Below are 18,428 nucleotides of genomic sequence, written 5' to 3' on the forward strand. Positions count from 1 at the left end.
CTAAAATATGAACGGTGTTAAGTTTTTCTTCAGTGATAGACAATTGTGCATCTAGAAGATGAACTGCAGCAGTGATGGCCTTGTACTGATAAAATAATTGGAGCTCACAAGTGTGTTCAAGTTTCTACTTTTTCAATTTCTTCTTGATCGTGTGATGTTGGCATACATCTCTCACAGTGTTTGATAATCATCAAAGAAAACGCTACACCTGTTTATTTATTTTCTAAACTGCATTTATTTCACTATCATCTTAACATTCTCAGATAGGAGCTGAAGTGTTTATGTTCAGAATAAGGGATGGTTTTTGTGTTTTGTTTTTCAGCATTCTTTAAGTATTTTTCCGCTTGTTTCCATCACATTAAAAGGTTGTCAGTCATCAAGGAATAGCTTTAGATTTATCACAGATGTGTCAAGGTCACCACATAAGATCATCAGCAATAGTCCATCCTTCTGCCCTGCCATATTGTCAAGTTTCCTGTCCATCATCTCGATAGACAGTGGTCCAAACTCTCTGATTTTGATGTTCACTAAAGGTTTATTAGAATTGATTGAATTGTTTTTCTCTCTGTATTATTGCAGATAGAACAGCGAGGTCCAGCCTACATGACCACAGGCCAGTTTGCCCCTCAGGCTCTCGGGAGAAGAGACCGACCTGAGGCTGTCCAGAATGCTCGGCACCAGGCCTACGACATGAGGATGCAGTCCAGGGAGCAACACAACAAGGTTGGACAGCTTGTTTATACACAATATAAAGTTTCTGTGAAGATTTGGAAAAAGATTCTCACAAGTTCCTGGTTTTAAAAAAAGGCTCCCATGCAGACCATGGCACAACTCTTCAAATTCAGGCAAATGCTGTTAGCAGGCTAATATAATCCCTATTAAGTTCTTTGAAGCTGTTTGATTTGTTAATCCTAGATGATATCTCGAGTAAACTGTGTGCTTTTATTTGGAAATAAAAGGAAATTGGAAATTCAAAGTATAGTATTTGACTTATGTATTGTGGATTATAGAATTACAGAGTTGTTTTCCACTCTACTGATCTCTCTTATCCTAATATGTCAGTGAGGAGAATAATCACAGCAAAATTTTGAAAAACTGATAGACGTTGCATCAATATTTTGCATATATAGTGTCGTTGAGGCTGCTGTCCAATTACATATTGTAATATTTTGAGTAAAGCGGTCATCTTTAGATCCAGTCACGAAGGGGAGGACATTTTGCAATATAACATGGTTATGGATAAATCGTAGGAGTGCAGTCATGAAGTGTCTTTTTTTGCAGGATGCTGCTCAGTCCCTGAAAGCCTCGTTGAAGAACGGTGGCAATGTAAGTTCTATGTGAAATGCAAGCTGGACATGTGCACATAAAACATGCATTGTTGGTTTGGTTTCATTTGATTTTTGTATGTTAATAAAATACAAAATCTCAGAATTTTTCAGCCATAAAACGGTTACATCCTGTATTCATTTATGAGAAAAATTAAAAGACGTAACACTTAATACATCCTTGAATATATTCCTCCTATTTAAATTTTTGTTATTTAAATTGCAAGAATAGAACCAATCCTCTGGTTCTGGTCCACTTAGGAAGCCAGTGTTGACCGTTATATCTTCATTATCTCTTGTTTTAAGCATATTTTACAGCATATTTTTGTTTGTTTTACATTATTACAAATCAGCCATCATAAACTACTAAAAACCTTTTTACCTTACAATCTTCTGCCCTTCTTTACTCTGGAGGGTTTGTGTGTTACATGGATTTGGATTTTAATGTGAGCCACTTAGCTGGAGCCTGTAGAACGCAGTGTAATTTTTGCTGGATATACATAATTAAACATTTATTTCTTCTTGAATAAAAAGCATCTTGTTCTCTAGCAGGTAATCTTTCCTTTAGCAAACTATGAAAATGTCTCTAGACTTAGACACTAGTTAAAATGTCTGTCCGTCATTTTGTCATCTTTTCTTATATTATATTCATATAAGTTGGATTGTAGCTGACAGCTGTCTGTTAGAATGTGGACGCCGTCTTGTTGTTGAGTTCATGGTCGTGTTTCTATTAATGTGATTGTTAAGTTGTTAAATTTCCTCCCCGTGTACGTCGTTAAATGTATCGGCCGACAATAGCTGGCCATACATTAGCACATGAATGAAAAGAGCATAAAGGCTTCAGGAAAAAAAGGAAGGCTAAGTAGCTACGGTAGTGATTGTTTTTTCGTTCCATCCTTCAAACATAGAAACCACATACATACATATTAGCAGCTGTACCAGACAGTAGTGCAGTTTCTTTGACATATTCATTGTCCGTGTCCTTTTATAATCGTATGATTTATTTTTATGATTTAGCAACAAACGTCCCTGTTGAATACATGTTTATCTGTCATACATGTGTGTATAAAATATGGATTTAATTTTAGACATTGTTGAACAGTGAGGTGATGTGGGTGTGAGCTTACGTGTTAAAAATTACACTTCTGCTCAATGGAAAATGTTTACAGATGAAATTTGTAGTCGGTTGATCAATTAATCAATCGACCAAAAAAGCAACTGTTTTGATAATTGATTAATTGTTTGAGTCACGTTTTGAGCGAAGATGCCAGACATTCCTGAATTTTACCTTCTCGGTTGTTAGGGTTTACTAGGGATGTTTACTCCTTTTACCCTCCATCAGATATACTGAAATAACATTTGAATTAATTTTAAGATATGACATAGTTTTGTTTGTTTGTTGATCTGCATATTTCCTTTGTTTTTTGTCGCCCTGCCCAGTCTTCTGCAGGGCCCAGCGACAGCACAGACAGCAAGGGGTTGAAGAGGAAAGCTGATGACAGTGACAGCGAGCCGGAGCCTGAAGACAACGTCAGGTAAACCTACACAAGCTGGGTGGGTGATGTCAGGGTGGCGTTGTGGGAAAGTAAGCATGCAAACTAGTGTTTACATCTGCTTCTTAGTGACGAAGACTTGATGGACCTGTTAGACCTCCAAAGTCTCTTAGTTGTGGTCATATATTATGGAAGTATGCCAATACAAGTGGCACATAATTGTGTCTCCACCAGTTTAGTATTGCACTCTCCTGTAATTGACCTGTGTGTGGCATCTAGTGGTGAAGTTGCAGATTGCAACCATTTGAATACAGCTCAGCCTTGTAGGGGGAAAATGCAGCAAAAAAATATCTAGAGCCAGTGTTTGTTTTTTTCTTTCTGGAATACTGTAGAAATATGGTGGTTCAGCAAGGTGTCTTTAAAAATGGCTCAGATTAAGGTAACTAAAACACAGCAATTAGAGAGGGGATTATACACTATGGAAAACATACCAATGAATATTATGTTCAGTTTTACCACGTAGTAACTGATAAAAACTTCAGTGTAGAGGTACATAGTGTATTGATTCGCTCAGCCCCTGTGCTCTCTGTCTCACAAGCACATTAACAACTGACCCTGCCTAACATTGTCTTTAACGTGATAAAACGATAACCCCCTTCACTTTTCTAGCAGTTGGGGAAACAACACAACAACATACACAGTATATTTTCTGCTAAACTGACAGCTTCACTGCTCACCTCTTCATCTGCTCCCATTAACTGTCACTCTGTGCACACACCTTGTGATATACTGGAGCATAGCTATTAAGGGTAGCGTGGTTACAAACAGAATCTAATTCTGTGGAAAAAACTGTCTGTGTCCACCAGACAGTTTGCCTGTACTCAATAAAATAACTTTAAAATAAATCTATACATATCAACCTCAACCAGCGGAGATGGTGTTAACAAACACAACCATAAAGATCCGCTCATTAATGCCACAGTGCTACTGCACAAGCTGTTTAACTCTCTGCCACCTCTCCAGCACACACACACACACACCCCTCTCCCCAGCTCCCACCTTCTTCTGCACGTGATTAATATGGAAAGCAGGAATATTCGAGTAAATTCCTCTGTGACGCACTCATCAAAGCTGCTAAATCTATCGGGCTAAATTGGTATTCATGGAGGCTTTCCTCTCAGGAGTCGGTGCTCCCTGCGGGCCGCTCCGAGGATCCACGACACAGATGCTGGACGGCCTTGATTATGTGTGCAGAACGGCATTGCCGCCCCAAATCTACCAAGAAGTCAAATCCATTAAACTATTCCAGCAACAGTGAGGAAGTTAGTGCAGTTTTTTTCAGCCTATAGATGAACAGAGCAGCGTCCTCAAAACTAGTTATTTTAATAAGCAAATGTAGAATTTAGGTACATTTATACTACAATTATCACATCTGTTGTTTTGACGCTGTTTGATCTAATAGCCAAGAAAAAGAGGTTAACATGGGTGTTAATGCGGCATTTGGTTGGCACTTGGAAGCTCATAGATCTAAAAGTCTAAAATCTAAGTCTGTTTGCTTCCACAGTTACATGTCTCCCGTTCTAGCTCTGAACATTTTGCGCCACACACACTGAGCTGAATTAATGTGTGAAAGTCCTATTTGCGTGAACATGTTCAAGTTTGAACGGAGTTTCTATGTGAATGTATGAATGAGTGGGAAGAGGCTGAAGGTCAGTAGGTTTGAAGGGTTTTCTAATTGATTTCCATTGTAACTTTTTTTTTAGAAACAGGTTGAATATTTGAAAAAGTTTCAATGTGATTTGAAAGTTGAATGTTAGCTAAAATGTCTGAAAGATGTAGAACTATTCAATGTCTGAATGGAGTTTGTAGCTGAGAGTATGAAGAGTTGAAAATTCATGAAAAACTGTGAATTCTGAACATTCCTCACTATGTATGAATGGGGAAAAATCACCAGAAAACCTTGAATATTTCTGAAAGTATGAAATGTATAAACTATCTAAATGCTAGCACACCTGTCCTAATTGAGCCGAATATTTAGACGTTTGAATGAAGTTTCTACGTTTAAAAAATGTGGAAGGAGCTAGGTGCCAAAAAACTGCAGCAGAATAATCATGAAACACCCAATCCCAAGTTAATCCAGTATACAGGATTAATAGAAGTGTACAGTGTCTGCTCAGCTTTGAAGTCTGCAGTTAATGACTCTTTATCATAGCTGACTGCTACATTTTTGCCACTTTCTTTTCAAGGACTGTCTCTTTGTCCGGAAAACTAGTTCCATCTTCTGAATTGGTTGGATCAGTAAAGTATAACAATGTCTATATGTGCTGCAGGTTGTGGGAGGAGGGCTGGAAGCAGAGATACTACAAGACCAAGTTTGACGTGGACGTGACGGATGAGGATTTCAGGCGGAAGGTGGTTAAGTCGTACGTGGAGGGTCTCTGCTGGGTGCTGCGCTACTACTACCAGGTAACACTGAAATCACTGTGGCTTCATTCATATGCGCTCACACAGTAAAATAATCCAACCTGAAGTTACATGACAGTTTTTACTCTTAATGGGCCTTTTCTGCTCAGAACAATTGTGTTTTTTTTCCTGAAAGATTGCGAGTACTTACTCTGTATCAAATTTAATCAGTGTTACCAACTTTTAATTGGCTTCCTTTTAAACTATTCCAGTGATTTTGGTGACCCCCCCTCACCTTTCACAATCAGACCGCATATGCACGAGAAGGTTCAGCTGTATTTAGCATTCCTTAACCTCTACAACTAAACTAGAACGCAGACATCATCGGCCAGCATTACTGTCTTTTAAAAGGCTGTAGCTGGCTCAGTTTAAAGCAAGAGTAAGGATACTGTTATCACATAAACCTAGATGACCTGAGGCATCCATTGGTTCCAACCGCTTGATGGAATTCCTACAGAAGTGTAAACTGTTTTTGATACCAAATGACAGCATGTGTTTTTTTTTGTTTTTTTTATGGTGTTCCTCAAGGTTTTGGTGTCTTAATGTGTACTTTGACCATTCTTATCAGTTTTCGATCTGTGGTATTTCATTAACGTGGTTATTGCGATAAACCTAGATGAGCCTCTCCTATCTTGTACAAACTATAGCTGTTTAAGTCCGTTTTGAAAAGAAACTCTGAGATCCAAAAACATGCTGCAGGTTTGTTGAAAGGGTTTTAGGCTCATTCTTTGTCTTAAGTTTTATTTATTTTTAGTCAAATTCATTTTTATAATGGATCATCTCAGATCATACATTAGTCATTCTGTCCATAGAAAGGAGACCTACAGGGGGACCAGTCTTTTTAACAGAGCGACAGGTTTTCTGTCAAGAACTCCTCACTGTCGAGTGTCTCAACAAATAAACCTCCATACAGCAGTCGCTGATATCTTCACTTATTATTTGGAGTGTGATTATACACTAAATAAGTTTATTGTTGTAAAATATTGATCTTTATCTTGAAATGAAATAATCAGCTGTGGGTACTCTTCAGAAGAGCCAGGGTGTCTCTGGCTTAGTTGGGGGGATTTGTCCGGGCTGATTGTGAGCTGTGTTATATGCATGTTCTGTGTTGACACCACATGCTCGCCAATCCAAAGCCTGTCTCGGGGGGCTGTTCTGGATGAATTCATTAGTGGGCCCTCTGCGGACAGGGACGTGTCTGCTCTCTGCTGCCACACATTCACGGTCCTACCCGCCACTGCAGAGTTATGATCACGCACACCTCGCCAAATGATCCAGGAAGGCAGAGCTGGGTTTATCCAAAAGACAAAATTCACACTTCACACTGTATCTCAGTTTTTCAGATCCTTTGGGTTTTTAAGGTGTGTCACCCTGATGGAGGCGGCATTTTCCATGCTGACAGTCTATTTGAGACCGCTGACCCAAAAATATGGTTTCTGTTTTATAATTCTTATAAAAATCAAACCGACAATAGACAATACCCTCTTTGTCATAAATTAATTCTTTTTCAATCATTTGAAACGATTTTCTGATTAATCGCAATTTTCTTTTTTGTTAAAACCACAAGATCTGCCCATCTGTAGGCGGTGGTTCCTAGTTATAGTTGTATTTTTCTTGGTTTCGCAAATAAATATATATTTATTTTAAAGTGCGTATATTCACTAAGTTGCCAGTTTATTTGGACCACCCAGTTAGAATCCATGCCGTTGAAGCCCTGAAATAAATTCAAACTTTATGGAGGTTATAAAGTCTAGTTTTTGTTTTTAGTGAGCTGTTGATGTAACTTCGTGGTCAGTTTGAAGGCTAATTGTATTGCATTATGTTAAGTGGTGTTTCTAATAGTCATAATAAGTAATAATAAAACACCTCAGCAAGATTTCTTTCATGACTTTTGTATTGGATTGTACCTAATAAACTGGCAATTGAGCTTAATTTTGGACTCAGCAATTTCATAAAATCAAAAGAAAACAGTGTCAAATAAAAATAGATCTAGGTTCCCAGCACACAATCTGAAAAGCACTTTTATGTGGAATATTGGTATTTGTGTAATTTACTTGACTTAAAAAATTCAAACTGAAACAAATCAGTCAGGATTCTTAGGTGAAAATTGAATACAATCAAGAAATCAGTTTAAAGCCCTAAAAAGTCCCCTGTCTGCTTTAATCAACAATCTAGATGCTTCTTAATAATTATTTAATTTATTTAGTTGTATTTGATATTTGGTTTGTAAAGGGCACTTGATTTCATTTTAAACCGAACTGACTGTTCCAAATCTTTAGCAGAACTTCTAATTTTCCAAAATCAACCCTTGTGAAGCTCTGGATGAGAGGGTTTGATTTTATTTTAATCGAAAATACTAAATACCAAACGTTTGGAAATAAGTGATATGATGCTATCAAGAAGATGTTCTTATTATTTATCAAATGTCAGCAAAATTGTAAATAAAATAATCAGATTGATATTGCTTATTTCCCGCTGTTGTGAATGACAGACACATTTAAAAAAAAAAAAAAAAATTATTTATATTTGAATCAGTGATTGTTAAGACAAATGGTTATTTAGACGATGCTGAAAACTGAAAATTATTCTCCAACTGTTTAATAAATGATTTTTTTTTTTATTTTTTTTTTTTTAGATGACAAACAACCAAACATTTGCGGTTTTCTGCTTTATGTTTTAATTGTTGACAAAGAAAAGGTAATCATTTGTTTCGGACTACATCACTTTCCTATTTTAAAGACTAAACGATAAATCTGAAAAATAATTGAAAGATTAATTGGTAATAAAGACGGTCCTAATTTAGGCAACTGTCTGCAGCCAACATGTCTGTATTTGCTGCTGTTGTTTTCTTTCACAGTGACACAATATGATTAAATCATCCAGAGAAGATTACGTTGAAAGATGAGAGAACACAAATGAACCTTTGGCAGTAGTTATGAAACAGTAAATGTATTTCTGTGTTAGTGGTTTGTGGTCTTTGACCCTGCCGGCTGCAGTCACAAATGAATTTCTCCTCGAGACAAAACATTTTGTCATATTAGCATAAATGATTTGTGCGATTATTTGAATGTGGAGATTGTCGCCTCTTCTACCTTTTATTATGGTAAAGTCCCATATTATCATTTGAATGACCATCTTTAATAATAGAGTGCTGAGATTGGCTGAGATGTGAGGATTGGTGGATTTATCAGAGGGCCTCGTTTTCTCAGAGGTGGATTGTGGGAAGTGAAGGTCATTCTTTGGTGTGAGATGTGTTTGCACAGGAAGGATAAGTGTTCCAAATGCTGGATCTGCAGGATTAGATGTTTTTTTTTGTTCCCCCTTTTCTCTTCTTTGCATCACAGAGCTGAGGAAGGGAATTATTTTTGAGATGCAAGAGCTCCTCAGCAGGTGTTGGGGAATATTTTGTCCCCAGATGCGCCAGGCTTCACGATACAGTCTGTTCCAAGGACTGGATTGGTTTTTGCACGATTGTAGTTCAAGTAACAAAAATCAGCCCCCACACACCATCGGCAACAAGTTTGAAAGTGTAGCGCCAACAGGCGGAAATTAAATTTAGGAGTTGGAGCCACTGAGCAGGCAGTTCATACAGTCTCCCATACAGAGTTTAAAACGCACTTCGTCTGATCAGGATTCAGGCCAGTGAAGTTTTTAAATGTCAGCTCAGCCACATTAGTCTGATCAGATTGGATTTTAAGCTTTGTGCTGCAGCGTAACGTTTGTGGAAAAAGGGCAAAGAAAAGCTTTTTTCTTTTCATGTCCTAGTCTTCTTTTAGGGTTTTTTTTTTCTCATTTTGTCCTGTTAACTTAATAGTCAGGAGATTGCTTCTAGTTTAACAGTTAAAATGAAAATGCAATAAGAGAACTCTTCAGTGTGGAGCCAAATCGAACAGCAATGTTAATCAACAGCTATTTTAATAAATGATCAGTAATCACTTTTATCAACCAAAGTGCCAAACATTCACCGGTTCCAGCTCCTCAAATGTGAGGATTAGCGGGTTTTTATGAGTTATATAATATTTAATTAAATATCTTTGGGTTTCATGCAAAACAATAGACGTCTTTTTTGCCCTGGGGAATTGAAATGGACATTTATGTGAATCCTCTATGAAACGTTAGTCGAAGCATTAATTAAATGGTAAATGTATTGTTTCTGTGGTCTGTTTGGTAAAACACAAGCAGTGCGTAAACCAGTATGTGGTAGACTTGGGATTTCTTCTGACATGTCAATGTCATATTAAAGTCAGTGATTGTTTCCATGTTGATTTGCAGGGCTGTGCCTCCTGGAAGTGGTACTTCCCATTCCACTACGCTCCGTTCGCCTCCGACTTCAAAGACATCAAAGGGATGTTCACCGAGTTTGAGAAGGGGACCAAACCGGTAAGAACGGACTGAAAACTTCTATCTTTTGTTGTCTTTGTTCTTCTGTCTCATCTCCTCCCCATGATCACACTCTAAAAAAGAAAAGGTTTTTGTAATCAAAGCATGTTGAATATGCTGCTCCAACCAAATGCCAGTAAACTGCAACTTTTATTATTATAGAAATCCACCAAAACACAACAGTTTTAGAATTTTTACAATAAAAATAGATAAACAGACAAACTTACAGAGCATTTTTCATATTTTTATTGACCATTCAGGATTAAGTTGCCTGCTACACATTATGGCAATAACAACAAAGGAATAAATGTCACATCACAATAGAGGATTGCTGATGAAATGACATTGCTCTCCCTACTATGGACATGGTTAATCAATAAAATCAGTTTAATCAAATATGACAAGACTGTTGAATTTCATCACACTAAGCTACTACTGAGTAAGTATGACTATGTAAACTATTTGTGTATGGTTGGTGTGTGCAGTTCAAGCCACTGGAGCAGCTGATGGGAGTGTTTCCTGCTGCCAGCGGCAACTTCCTGCCCCCGACGTGGCGAAGCCTCATGAGCAGTCCTGTAAGTGTTGAGTCCAGAATGAGGTGCATCAGAAGATTGTATTTTTCCAAGTCTCCTATCATCTCATTTTAAATGCTTCTTTTGACATAGGATTCTTCCATCATCGACTTCTACCCCGACGACTTTGCCATTGATCTCAATGGCAAGAAATACGCCTGGCAGGGTGAGTAACTTTCCGATCAATAATTCAGCATTTAAAGGTGGGTGGATATGTTTTTAACAGTATTGTTTCGGGTTTCTACAAGTAAACTATTGTAGGTGATAGATTCTCTGCCAGGCTGTGTTTTGTAGACCATTTCATGGAACTTTACTAGTTCTATCCACTATTCTTCTCAGGGCCTAGGTTTGCTTTCCAAGGTGGGAGGATACAATTAAGTTTGTTTGAGTCAAGGGCAATATCTTACTTACTGCTGTTTTTTTCTTATTTTCACCCAACCGCTTTACTGTCAAACAAAAGCAACACATTACATGATCTGCATGAAGTTCTTTTCTTTTTCACTCAATGGATCGCACATAGCGCAAATATAACAAGGTGTTAAATTCCTGTATATGTGGCGGGGGTTTTTTCTTTCGAAGGTGTGGCCTTGCTACCTTTTGTGGATGAACGTCGGCTGAGGGCAGCTCTGGCTGACGTCTACCCCGACCTGACACCTGAGGAAGGTGAGCAGAAGCCCCATTGAAACACAAAGATGTTTCTCTGCTGAGATGAAGTGTTTGACATGGACATCGTTTTCTATGTATGATTGTCATTGAAAGAATCTTCAGATTAGATTAAATTCACAATATATAAATATTGAAATGAAAAACATTTACTTTATAAAGTGAAGTGTAACTGAAGAATGAGAACAGATTTGTGTACACTTGAGCTCCTGTGTTTCACAAATAGAAAGGTTAAAGCTGTAAAAAAATATATATTTTTAGTTGCTTTACATTTTCAAATTACATTATGTGTGTATTACATTGTATTACAATGATGTATCTTTCTGTATTTTTATTATTGTTTTTACATTTTATAAATTAAGATAAATTCAACGTTAATGACAACCATTAAATATACTTTAATTGTACTAGTCGCTGTAACTACAGTTGAGAAAACAATTCACTTCACTGGAAATTTTTTCTATAACCATCATCCAAATATCAGTTAAATGCTGTCGTCTTACCCTTTTCTTCTTTCTTCCTGTTTTCCTCTTTCTGACTTCAATTATGTTTTTTCTTTGGTGGCAGTTTTGTTTGTCAGTCTTTTGTCTGGTCTTCCCATTCATCAGACCTCTCATCCCCTCTTCTCTTCTTTCTCCTCAACAATCCTGTACAGTAAAGTCAGCTCCAGTCTCTCCAGTACTCACTGGTTTCTCCCCCCTGACCACAGCTGCTGTCTGTTCTCTGTTGCAGTGAAACGAAACAGCCTGGGAAGCGACGTGTTGTTTCTCGGGAAGTCTCACCCTCTCTTCGACTTCATCCAAGAACTCTACCGTACAGAATCTCTAGAGGTAACAAATCCCGAAACTCTCAGCACATGAGGGCCAACCTAAATTCAATTCAAGCTGATGGCTAAATATATATTTTTCTTTAAACACTCAGAGATTAAACAAAGTTCAAACAGTCAGTGAACTGTTAGACAGGAAGCAATAAAAAGGGGCTGATGGGATATATGGTCTTCATGTTCACAAAGGTAAACACTGACAACGTGCAGCATCTCAAAAGTTTAAACTTGGCAATAAAGCAATTAGTTTCTCATAGTTGCATTTGAATTCTTCTTGGTTCAGTGTTGAATATCTTTACTGTGGTCTAATGCATCATCCAGCTGACACCCTCCACTCTACACACAGTCAGCTGCTTTGTCTAATAATAGTCTTCCTCTGTGGATCAAACTTTCACATCCAGTAAAATAGCTGCATTACTTCCTGCGGCACTCTGCTGCAGATGTGTTTGTGTAGCTGTGCAGGTGTTGGATTTTGTTTTGTTGATTTATGCATTTGTGAACCAAAGCAATTGTTTCGACTTTTTACTTGCTGCCTGAATACTTCTTAATGAGCATGTCTGAACAGTGAAGCAAACATTAACCAGGACTGGTCAGATTTGGCGGGGTTGGGTCGGTTTCTCATTTTTGGCCAGTCGAGCCATTCCAACAGATTAAAAAGGGACAAAAAGCATGCTCTCAGCTCCGTCTGCTGCACATGTAGTGTCACGCATCATAGCTGAGCAGACGAGGTGCAGAGTTAGCGGTGTCTTCACGTTGCTTACTAGTTTGTGAAATACTTTGCTGGAAAATGAATAATTAATGACCCCACTCCATAATTTTCCTTTTTCAATACAACTTTCATATAACCCTGTCCCTGACAACCGTCATGTCCCTCATGCTTATCACATCCATTTACTATGTTAGAATCGCAGCTAGCCAGCTGGTACAGTCCGTTTGCCCTGTTAAAGTTACTGCATCATGCTGTTAATACAAAGTCAGACTTCCTGTATCTCTGTTACCGGTCTGGTCTTGTATTTGGCTTAATATTGAACCTGTTTGAAAATGTTTACATCGGCCCAACCCTGGTCTCACTCAAGTGTTTTCTTACTTAAAACAAGATACAAATCTGAAGCTCTGTTTAGCCAACTGTTACTATATCCCAAAGAACAAACAACATACTGATGCTTTACAGTATCTGTTTTAGTGTTTTACTAGTAGAAGAGCTGAACATGTGAAGATTCCCCCAATTGTGGCATTAGATCAAATGAAAAAAGGCTTCAGGAGCACCAATGTTGTCAAATAGTTTTATGGAAAATGTGGCTCAAACACCTCCTGTGTGGACCAAACATTAGATTATTGATATATTGTATGTAAAGCCCACACATTGTCCAAAATGAGTTATTCCCTTGATGCTAGCAGAACAAAAGTTGCTCCTTGATAAACATTATTTCAGTTTTATAGTCAGTTTCTTTCTCATTTAATAAGGTGTGAGCATAAATTATATGGACTGTTAGTTATGTTCATCTGGTCAGTAAATGCTGCTGCATTGACATCCTGAATCAGATCACCATTTAGCACTTTACTGACTACACTATTATTTCCTTCAGGGCACTGAGATCCCTGCAGAGCTGTGCCATGGAATCCAAGGTACATTAAATCTTGATGACGACCCTATTCTACCAGATAAGTAAGGATTGCCTGCTTTATTCCCACTTTTGTACATTTTGTACATTTTGTCCCATGTTCCAATGTTTATAACACTCACTGAGGGACAGCCGAGCCAGTGTGATGATTCTGACCTGCTTATTTATTCATTCTGTTTTTTTTGACATTTATCCTTCAGGCCGGTGACATCACCCATCCCAATGCTGCGTGACATTTCACAGAACAGTGCAATTGGGTAAGGAACATCTATCATCACCATTAACTGTCTGAAAACAGAAGCAATAAACACTAAGAGTTTGTCATATTTCTAGTTCTTTTGTTCCAACTTGAGAGCAAATCCTCACATCTGCGATCCTGCTACTAGCCGATGATGATAATGACTGAAATCATCATCAAAATGGTTGGCGATACATTTTTCCTCCATCAAGCAATCTATTAACTTTTTTTTCATAGCTTCTTAAAATGTAAAGTTTGGTTGAGACTGTCATAGTTGGTTCAAATCTGTGGGCTTTTCTAAGGTATTGTATTATATGGTCAGATGTTCATGTTATTTTGTCCACCACTTTTGTAAAACCAATCACATATACTTTATGCAAACAAACTATCTAAGACCTTTCTTTCCTGTGTATTTTGTCTGTCCCAGTGATTCACTGATATACTTCCACACAGACATTTGCAGCTCAGCTAGACCACAGATTATTTTTAGACACACAAGTGTGCAGCCATTCACCGAGGCTGAAAGGACATTCAGGAACATGTCGGAAATGACAGGTTGAAGTAGACGAGGCAGGTTGAGCAGAAAATGACAACACTTCATCACAAACTAATACTCAACCTCTAACTTCACAAACTGTTGAGGGGGAAATTCTTCCTTTTTAAAACATTATGTAAGATTTGGTATTTGTATGATTTGACACCTCCAGTTGCAATAATAAGCTGTAAATATGGACACGTGAACATGTGAATTTGTTATGATTATATTAGAGTCCACAACTTTAACACAACCAAACATCAAGCAAGTGCAACAACACAAGACATACTAATCTAACAGCAAGAAGGCCGGGTCACTTTCTGTCTGCAGTCTTTTATTTAATGAAAATCTTGCTAACAACTAAAAGCCAGTCCCACATTTACTGTTGTCCAGCGGCTTTTCTCTCCTTTTCTCTCCTTGACTTCCTTCGTCGTCCTCTTCCCTTCTGCCATTAACTATGGCCGTAGAAGTTACTGAGCCTGGTTACATTGCCCGCTCGCCCGGCTCCCACTGTCCCAGGCCTGATAACTTCCTCTGAGCACCCAGTCCCGGACAATACGGCTTAACTAATAAGATACCAGCAGCTACTTTACTGTCCATCAGAAAACTCTGTAAGGCATTGCACGCCTGTTCAGACCTGGAGCCGAAAGCTATATAGTGCAGAAACATGCATACAGGGCACAGAGTGGAAAATCCCAGAGGCACCGTTGACCCTATTACAACTCAGTGTAGTGTTATTTTAAGGTAGAAAAGTTACATAATGGAGCTTTAAAAATGTGAGTTAATGGAACTACTTTTGTCTTCAGTTGAAAATGATTTTCTTCTGCTTTCCAGGGTGAAGTTCAAGGATCCCCATTACGCAGATGACTTTGTGTTCAAGGCGGTCCTCCTTTCTGGAGCTAAGTGAGTGTTTTTTTTGTTTAGCTCAGAAATACTAAACATTTAAGTCCATTTCTTTTCAGGTGTGGAAAGAGTTTCAATCATTATTATTGCACTTTAATAATGGAACCCATAAATTCTGCTAGCTCCCTCCCTCCCACCAAATTTAAGAAATGAAGCAAATGACATCCCTGGAGAATTGTATTCCATTCTCGGTGGATGTGCCATGGTTGGTTAAAGTTTCTACATCACACTTGTATAAGTTGCATACTGGACCAGGCTTGACTTCCAAATATTTGTCATGGCACAAATCATGCTCGTAGGTCTGTCCCTTTTTTAAAATCTGATTTTCAATGAGCACAGAGAAACTTTCCACTTTCAGCAGATAAATGTGAAAACATCTTTCTAGTGTCAAACTGGCAGATGCATCATACTGCACAGTGAAGATCAAACATCACACTGTAGAAACAAAACATTACTTTGAGGGGTTTTAAAGTTCCCCTCCACTCAAAACAAGCTGTTTTATACAGAATTACACAAAACAGTGAGTGAGTGCTCCAACCAGGAGGCATCACCAACAAATCTTTGATTTTTAAAGTGATAGAAAAGTACACAAACACTAAATTCCACACAACAATAAATGTGGCCAAAGTAGAGTTTGCAGTGTTTGCCATTATTCTTGACATGAAAATCTTTCTCACTGAAGCTTTGACTCTCTCTGTTTGTTGTTTTTTAGGATGCCCAATAAGGTCCTGAAGCCAGGAGACTGGGAGAGGGGGAACAGGGAACCATGGAGACCCCAGCTGGGCTTCAATCCAAACAGGCAGCAGGCTCACCTGGACCAGTCCGGCTTCCGTGCTCTGGGGTAAGTTACCAGTCATAGCGTCCATCTACAAGGTCTGATTAAGCTCTTTTGTTATGAAATTCCTTTTGCAAGAAAGATTCCTCACTTTTATTGTCTTACAGACAGATCAATGACAAATTTGGAAGGAATATAAGTATGAAAAAAATGCAAATAATTTCTTTTTACCAGTCAGAAATGGTTTAGTTAAAAAAATGCAATAGATTTGCTCACAGTAAATTTCCATTTAACTCAAATTTTATAGCAGGCAGTGTTAAACAGTGACTGCTGATTCTGCAGTGACTCTGTATTCAGATTTGGGAGTAGAGTACAGTATCTTAAAATGTTTGTATCCCCCCTAACGGTCCCCATTAACCAGCCATCCTTGATTATGATCTAAGCTCTCTCCTCCACACATTGATATTATCATTAAGGAAATGTGAATAATTGAACATCTGGCTCGGCCCGACTGTAGCGTGTTTGGGAATTAATTATGCACCGATTTGAAGAAACACAGCGTATTCCAATTTTTTTTCTTTTTCCTACTAAACTAAGTCGTTAATTCAGTAATTCAGACAGTTATGTGCCTTGATGGGCCAAACAGGCACGTGCTCAGAGGATGGTGAGCACGAAAAAGAAAAGGATCTTTTTTTGTTGTTGTTCTGATTTTAAATAATTGAATGTTGAATATTGGACTTCACCCAGAATCACTTGTAAGGTTTGAATGAACTCAGTCCAGGTTGTCAATATCCTAAAAGGTCTAAAAATGATAAGTATTTTAAAAATAAATATTTCTCACTATTTGAGCCAGCTACCCAGAAGTTTAGGTCCATGGGTCTGACCTTTTATTTTTTATTTTTATTTTTTTAAAGAAGAAAAGGGAAAAAAAGCCTCTTAGGATGTAAAATCACCTTGATTGCAAACCAGCGACATCACCTGGCAAGGGCTTGCAGCTACCGGTTAAATATGTGCAAGCTCACGTTCGTGGTAGATTACTGTGTAGCTGTGTATTTCTACTGTTTACCACATGACCATCATTACAAAAGGTAAAATAATTAACAGTTTTAATGATATTAGAAGCTGACTTTGAAGCAGTTGGGTTTGTCTGTTTTTTTTTTTCCCGGCGTTTCCTACAACCCCCCACAGCGTAAACGTACTACCCCCAAAATGAATGGGTGGAGGGCCTGGTTCTGTCTGAATTGGTCCTTGTCTTACCTGTACCTGAGGCAGTACGCCCAAACCAATGCAGCTGGCTGTTTTCAGTTTAAACATCCATTTACTGGGTGATATGGCCCTCCATTAGGGAACTGCTAAACCTGGAAATAGAACCCTCCAGTGGGTGAATTAATACAGATTTAGGGTTTTTTCTGTGACAAAAGGTTGAAAGATAGGATAAGTAAAAGGATGTGTTGTTTTGAATCAGATTTTTACAGTAAAACCTTTTTCTCTTCTTTTAGTCACAATATGAACAGAAACCAACATGGCAGAGGACAGTACAGCAACGCGCCTCCACCAGGCAACTACCAACAAGGAAACTACCGTCAACACAGCGGGGGCCAGCAGTCTTACCAACGTAAGACACACACACACACACATCCTGAAAGGAGTTGGTTAAACTACAATAGATGGTAGTTTATTTGATTTACTGCTGTATTTGCATCACAAATTAACATGGGAACCTTTGATATGATTGCAGAAGATATTTAACAAAAAACAGACAAAAATGTATATTGTGGATATGAATTCAAATAAAAGGGTCAGTTTCACCACATTGTGTATCTATCGCGCTCAAATACTAGTAAAATGCCAAAAAATGAAAATAGATTTATTTTTGCCCGACTGGTTTTATTCTGAGATCTCAGAGGTGTAAATAAAACCATAACAGCTCTGTGACACAGCAAACCCATTCTGGTGTGGTGACAGAATCCTTCAAGGTCCTCTCCCTACAGAGTTTGAACAAACATCAGGTGAATATGACTCGATGTATTTGAAAGTTTTATAAAAAAGCAAGTTCGACCGTGACAAACTACTGTTCATTCCCAAGGTCATAAATGAACTTGGGTGAATTGATGGATTCACAGTTGTAGCCTTGTATTGAACAAAGCAATGTGACGTCCTCTATTATTCCACCCCTACTTAATGTACTAGTCCCATTAAATGCAGCTAATATTTTCTTTTGGCCAACAATTTCTTCTCCTTCAATGTGTCTTTCTACCTGAAAAGAAAGATCATTGTGCATGTGTTCATGAGGTTTTTGTTTGTTTTTTATGAGAGAAATGGTACTACTATGGTATTATACTATATGTGTGTGTGTGTGTGTGTATGTGTGTGTGTATATGTATGTGTGTGTATATGTATGTGTATAGATATAGATATAGATACACACACACACACACACACACACATACACACACACACACACACACACACACATATATATTTTATACTTTTGATTTGGTGCTTTCAATTGCCCCGTGTTCCTGGTCACTGAGTCTGCGGTTTGTCACAAACTGTTAATGTACATACAACAGAAACTCAAATATAGTGAAATTAGGTTTTGTGGCACAGTGTGTATTATACTCTTACAACTGTCC

General features: G+C 38.1%; 1 protein-coding gene across 5 annotated transcripts in view; it reads left to right on the plus strand.

Moving 5' to 3' along the window:
* The window catches only part of xrn2 (5'-3' exoribonuclease 2), a 35,832-nt gene that overhangs the window by 7,129 nt on the left and 10,275 nt on the right, over positions 1–18,428 (plus strand). For 4 of the 5 annotated variants that reach the window (XR_007885571.1, XR_007885570.1, XM_051408405.1 and 1 more), the window contains exons 15-28: positions 580–723; positions 1,282–1,326; positions 2,766–2,860; positions 5,149–5,284; positions 9,554–9,661; positions 10,147–10,236; positions 10,327–10,399; positions 10,813–10,896; positions 11,629–11,726; positions 13,306–13,385; positions 13,542–13,598; positions 14,949–15,017; positions 15,730–15,858; positions 17,292–17,407. Coding sequence is in view for 3 of the 5 variants with exons in the window: in XM_051408405.1 (XP_051264365.1) it covers positions 580–723; positions 1,282–1,326; positions 2,766–2,860; positions 5,149–5,284; positions 9,554–9,661; positions 10,147–10,236; positions 10,327–10,399; positions 10,813–10,896; positions 11,629–11,726; positions 13,306–13,385; positions 13,542–13,598; positions 14,949–15,017; positions 15,730–15,858; positions 17,292–17,407 (1,324 nt within the window). In the remaining 2 variants the exon portion in view is untranslated. The remainder of the gene's footprint in view (positions 1–579; positions 724–1,281; positions 1,327–2,765; positions 2,861–5,148; positions 5,285–9,553; positions 9,662–10,146; positions 10,237–10,326; positions 10,400–10,812; positions 10,897–11,628; positions 11,727–13,305; positions 13,386–13,541; positions 13,599–14,948; positions 15,018–15,729; positions 15,859–17,291; positions 17,408–18,428) is intronic. The other variant, XM_051408404.1, reaches the window with a different exon arrangement.

This window comes from Dicentrarchus labrax, unplaced genomic scaffold, assembly GCF_905237075.1.
Source record: "Dicentrarchus labrax unplaced genomic scaffold, dlabrax2021, whole genome shotgun sequence".
In the NCBI taxonomy this organism is placed as follows: Eukaryota; Metazoa; Chordata; class Actinopteri; family Moronidae; genus Dicentrarchus; species Dicentrarchus labrax.